The 6317-nt window shown below is 33.8% G+C and overlaps 1 protein-coding gene across 8 annotated transcripts in view; it reads left to right on the top strand.

The window, feature by feature from the left end:
• The window catches only part of LOC111684050 (probable serine/threonine-protein kinase yakA), a 39370-nt gene that overhangs the window by 29195 nt on the left and 3858 nt on the right, over nucleotides 1-6317 (top strand). For 5 of the 8 annotated variants that reach the window (XM_046948105.1, XM_046948106.1, XM_046948104.1 and 2 more), the window contains 4 exons: nucleotides 1647-2206; nucleotides 2722-3493; nucleotides 3635-4100; nucleotides 4167-4452. In XM_046948105.1, the coding sequence (XP_046804061.1) occupies nucleotides 1647-2206; nucleotides 2722-3493; nucleotides 3635-4100; nucleotides 4167-4452 (2084 nt within the window). The remainder of the gene's footprint in view (nucleotides 1-1646; nucleotides 2207-2721; nucleotides 3494-3634; nucleotides 4101-4166; nucleotides 4453-6317) is intronic. The other 3 variants (XM_046948101.1, XM_046948102.1, XM_023446168.2) reach the window with 3 other exon arrangements.

The following is a 6317-nucleotide window of genomic DNA, read 5'->3' as shown; positions in this document are numbered from 1 at the left end:
AAATAGATAGATAGATAGATAGATAGATAGATAGATAGATAGATAGATAGATAGATAGATAGATAGATAGATAGATAGATAGATAGATAGATAGATAGATACATAGATTAAAGTTTATTTAATTTTGTTTGTTATAATTTGTTATAATTGTAAATTTATAAGTATTGATCATATTAGATAGACTACAGTACTAGTTATTTAGAAACACTGAAGTGACAATTGGCTACTCTCTAGACTACCAATATGAGGTTAGGTAATCAATCATAATTGCAGTGAAGGTTTTAATCTAAAAATTATACATTAACTACATGAAAACTTGCTAGAGGGTTTCAGACCAAAATATGATATAGTACTACATAAAAAAACTGCTGGGTGGTAAAGACTTTTTGTTGAACATTTGTTGTCTGTTCATTTCCTTTTTCACCCACATAATTTGTGTCAATTACTTTTTTTCCATTATTGTTTATTTTGAAAGAAGTAAAAAAAAATTATAAGAAAAGTAAATCATGTCTAAATGACATCAAGAAACAAGTATGTAAAGTAAATATTGTTAAAAGTAAGATGTCTTGTAAGAAAAATAAAACTGAAAATATATTACAAGTTGCTACAAGGTAAAAGTGTATAACTTGAAAGACATAAAAATCATGTTAGTAAATTTTTGTTGTGAACATTTTTGGGGGAATTCTAGAGCAGTTCTGTGACAATGGGCTTTGGCTTTTGCCATTTATTGACATAACGAACATATTGACGTTTAGATGACAAACTCATGACGTTAATTTTTTGTTAATATTCATTCTGTGCTCATTTTGTTTAAAGGTTTATGTTGTAGTTTGACAATTAGTATTTTTTTATGAGTTCTATATTTTAGATTTTTGATGTTTTACCGCCTAAAAAGAATAGTGATGTCAAAAAATTTAACACCTTTTTTTTGAGTTTGGTATTTGATGACTTGTTTTTGTTGACCGTATTATTTGTTTAGTGCAGAGAAGTTTAGTGATGTATTGCAATGAAGTAATTGGTTATTACATGGGGTCTTTTACGAATAAATTTTTTAACCAAAAAACGATTATTAAGTTAACAACGGAAAAAATGTGTAGTAAACCATTGTTAACTTTTAGATTTTTCATTGAATCTTTTGAATTTCTATGTAAATACATACTTGGGTATTTGGGTATACTAAAAGGATCTTTATCAGGAGGACTTTTAAAGGACATTCATTTAAAACATTTTAAATCGTATTTATGCTTCTTGGAACAGATAAAAATACAAAATGAAATTATAAATTACAAATATCAAGTATTAATAACCGATTACTCATATTTTACAACTCTAAAGTTAACTAACTATAACGGAAATTTGAAAAGTAAATAAATCGTTAAAGGGCAGGCGTTTAGCACTTGCCGGTAATATGTCTACAAACGCACATACATACGTATATATACATATGTCCGGCCTTAACACCGGAACTTGCAAAAAAAAAGTTAAAAAAATGTTGTAACTTTTTTTATTATGTATTTTTTTAAATAAACAATGTTGAATAACAGCACAAGAAAATACAAAATATTAAAATTTAGTTTTAGTCATAGGACTTGTAAAACAATTTCTTGAAGAACGACAAGTTATTTTCAATTTATACTTCATTGCAGATGGAACCACAAGCGCAGCAACAGCAACAGCAACAACAACAACAAGATCAATTGCAGCAACAACAGCAAAGATATCAGCAACAACAACAACAAGTGCAACAATCGCCAGAAAAATATCATACACATTTATTGGATAAAATCAAAACGGAAAGTAATGGTTCAGAACATTTAAATCATACAAATGCGAATACGGTTATAGAAAAACAAACTGTAGTTGAACAACAACAACAGCAGCCGCATCAACAACAACCACAACAATTGACTACCCAGCATCATCAACAACAACAGCAATTACCACCCTCAACTCAACAACAGGCACAACAGCAACAAAATCCCACCACTATTATACAATCGCAACAGAGTCAACCCATTAATGCTGTAATACAAACACAAAATAATCAATCACAACAACAGCAGCAGCAACAACAACAACCTCAACAACCACAACATCAACAACCCCAACATCAACAACCCCAACATCAACAACATCCCAGTCAAGAAGATTATGTACCTATACAAAGGACTCAACAACGCAGATTTATAACAACAACTGGAGAATTGTAAGTTAAAATTATTGATCTCCAAAGAGCACTATTGCCACAAAATCTTTCTATTGTCTGACCTCGAGAGTAGATTCTGGCCTCTAATTCAGTCTAAAATCTACTCTATAGTCGAGCATATAGTTTGACCAGAGGCTAGATTGTTCTGGAGCCTATATTCTGATATGGAGCCAAAACTATAGCCTAGTCTGGTATATAGTTGACACTATATTCTAATCTATCGAGACAATAGCCCGGCCTATAGTCCGACTAGAGTCTAAAATATTTAGTAAAGAATACTCTGACTAACAGAATAGAATTACGACTAGTCCATTTTAAAAAAAATTGAATTTGAAAAAACTGATCTTAAGACGAGACTATAGTATGATCTTGAGACGAGTCTATAATGTAATTTTTTATTAATACTATAGTCCCATCACTTATATATGAGACCTTTCAGTTAAATACTGTTAACAATTTACTTAAAAGTTGTTTTAAGAAGTGTAATTAATATAATTCCTTTCTTATCTACCTAGAGTCCATCGTGATTCCGACGACCCCGAAACGGTTAGCGAATACCAACGGCAGCGACATTCGCCCGCCGAATATGTACAAATGGCACCACGCAATGAAGAACAACAGCCACCGCAAGGTACCACAGTCTATACCTATACAACCAATGAAAATGGTCAACCCATTATATGTACAACCGATCCTGCGGGAGGAACGATTAAACTCGAGTCAATAGACAAAGATCAAGTGCAAAATGAAGCCGCCCAACAGTTGCAACAACAGCAGCAACACCAACAACAATGTCCTACACCTAACGGCAACTATACGGAAACCATGGTGGTACCTACGTCAGCATTACATCATCAAAATCCTCATAATTTATCCGGTACAGCTCATACGACCATACCACATCCCACGCATTTGTTGCGATTCGAAGAAGATCGTTTTGGACAAACTCTCAACGATAATGGTAATGGTCCTACTACATTATACTATGAAGCGGCTGTGGTAGACACCAATGCACATCCTAATGAATCGAAAACGTTTACAGATTTGGGTAATGCTCATTATTTGAATTACTCCTCAACCTCCTCCTATCAGTTGAGTCAAAATAATACCATCTATAGTGTATCGCCGGCACCAAATCAATTGATAAGTAAAAATGATCCCAGTTTAAATATACTTCGGCAACAAGTGCCATATCAGTCAATGACTTTGTTTGATCCAGTTAATAGTTCAGTAGCCGAGCAGAGTATTTGGCCTACGGCCGGAGTGGAATATTCAAATATGGGCTTTGTAAGTAATTTGATTCAGCATCTAAATTCTTAACATCTTTTACTCATCAATTCATTTTCATTTCCCCCTTTTGTTTCTTCTCTTCCTGTCCATCCATAAAATATTAAACAAATCTACATGAAATTTGTTTTCTAAAACTAGAATTATCATCAGCAGGTGGTTGAAGAATATCCAACGGGCAATATAACCTCTAGCTCTTGGGCTCCCACTAGTTCCATAACACATTATGAAGCTCCACCTCCTTTGGCGGATAAATGTGAACAATGTAATTCTCCTTTAGGTAGTAAAGCAAACGGTTACTGCCCTTCTTGTTATGGAGGCCCTATACGTCAGACTGTACGTGTGGGTCCCCGACAAACTAAACCCAAAGCTTCAGCTGCCGCCGCCAATAATAGACGGACCGGTGTTACTTGTGCTAATTGTCAAACTAATTCAACTACTTTATGGCGTCGTAATAATGATGGAAATCCTGTTTGTAATGCCTGCGGTCTGTACTTCAAACTACACAACATGAATCGTCCGCTTTCCATGAAAAAGGACGGCATACAAAAACGTAAACGTAAACCAAAGAATAGCGGCCCACAACAGATGAGACCACCATTACCTAGTATGTTTTCATGCTTCAATCTATTACTTAAAATTAAAAAAATTTTTAATTTCTATTTAACTTTATGTTTTCTAGGCTTACCACCAGGTGGCGGTAGTCTAATGGTGCACTCGAATGGTCCTCTGTATCCTTCACAAGTGCAAACAATAGGCCTTCCCCTAAATGCTCAAGCACCAAATCCAGGTGATTTGCAAGACATGACTACCACAGGTCCTCGTACGGTATCCATTGGTCATCAAGATATGACTTTGAATATGTCACGACCCCATGTTACTTCAGATAGTCATTCACCGTATAGCAATCCACCTTCGCAGAGTCAGTCACCGCATCTGCCAAGTACAGCGAGTTTTAAGTAAGTAGAATTAAATAGCAAATGTTCTTTACTAGTTCAATTCTAGTTTAGTTTAACTGGAATTCTAGTTTCAGTTCAGTTCTAGTTCTAGTTCAGTTCTAGTTCAGTTCTAGTTCAGTTCTAGTTAAGTTCTAGTTCAGTTCTAGTTCAGTTCTAGTTCAGTTCTAGTTCAGTTCTAGTAAAGTTCTAGTTCAGTTCTAGGTCAGTTCTAGTTCAGTTCTAGTTCAGTTCTAGTTCAGTTCTAGTTCAGTTCTAGTTCAGTTCTAGTTCAGTTCTAGTTCAGTTCTAGTTCAGTTCTAGTTCAGTTCTAGTTCAGTTCTAGTTCAGTTCTAGTTCAGTTCTAGTTCAGTTCTAGTTCAGTTCTAGTTCAGTTCTAGTTCAGTTCTAGTTCAGTTCTAGTTCAGTTCTAGTTCAGTTCTAATTCATTTCTAATTCAGTTCTAGTTCAGTTCTAGATTAGTTCTAATTTAGTTCTAAAAATGGGCATAAATTCTAGAAAATTCGAAACAGAATACTTTTAACAAAAGCTTCTCTATTGTACAAATATTACTTTGCTTTAAATAAAAACGATATTATTACAAAAATGTATAATGATTCCGAGCAATTATAATGATCTTATCGCACCACTGTTTCATGCAAAAGAAGAAGATCGTATTCAAAAAGTGTGTGCCAGTATAAGAATTGAATGAATGACTGAGTGCATTTTTTGGTGATGGCGATCGTTGGGCGATATTTCATTGTCAACAGTTTGGCAGCAACTAAATTGAACCAAATTAATTTTAATGACCCTTTTTCGCCTCACTTACGGAATCAAAGGATTTACTACAAAACAAAGCACACAACAACTTATTTCCAACGTTGTTGCTGTAGCTGTTGTTGTTCTTGTTATAACCATAAAAAACAGCTAAATAGCAATTTGGTGTCATCGCTTAAAAGCCTTATTTTAGATGTCTTAAACCTTAAGACGTAAAAATGTTACGAAAGTATTTTTTTCATGTGGCTCTTTTCGCATTCTTTTGTTTCTTACTCAGCGCAAAGAGGAAGCTCACCACAGCTGAGTTTGGATTTTGAACTCATAACGCCACTTAAAATCAACTTTGCCCACCACCAACAAAGCCAACAATAAAAGTCCAAAAATCACAGCTCTTAGGTTTTTTTGTGGTTGTTTTTTTTCGATTATTTTCATTTTAATGGCCTGTTAACAAGCATGGCTCACTATACACACAAAAAGGTTAATATTTTGAATATTGTCCTTCCTTTTTCCCCACCAGCTGTTGCTCCCACTCTTAATACAACAACCAAAAAACTGATTGCTACATTTTGGATCTCCTCTCGCCTGAGAGATCTTTTGATATTTGTGTGATTTTCGTATTTTTCATTTTTTTTGTTGGCTTTTGTTGTGTTTTTCATTTGGCGTACGCTCGATCAATTAGGCAAACTTGTTTTACGATCGTTTTTATTAAAGCCCGACTTTTGGTGAGGTGACGTGAAGAAGCGTTGTTTGTTATTCTTTTTAAGTTTAGCCGACATTGCGCCGTATTCTGGCAGTGCTTTACTTAGGTTTATAGAATGAAATGTACTTTTACACTTGACACACTTTTATCGGAATTTTAAAATAGGGTTAATCTTAATTTTTGATCATTTATATCTGAATATAAAAATAGTTTGGATTTGTTAATGTTAACGAAATTATCTGTTATAGAATAGATTATATTAATTCTAATTCTATCCATCTATCTATCTATCTATCTATCTATCTATCTATCTATCTATCTATCTATCTATCTATCTATATATCTATCTATCCATCTATCGATCCATCTATCTATCTATCTATCTATCTATCTAACTATCTATCTATCTATC

Source organism: Lucilia cuprina, chromosome 4 (genome assembly GCF_022045245.1).
Source record: "Lucilia cuprina isolate Lc7/37 chromosome 4, ASM2204524v1, whole genome shotgun sequence".
Lineage (NCBI taxonomy): Eukaryota > Metazoa > Arthropoda > Insecta > Diptera > Calliphoridae > Lucilia > Lucilia cuprina.
This window is presented reverse-complemented; position numbering and strand designations above follow the sequence as displayed.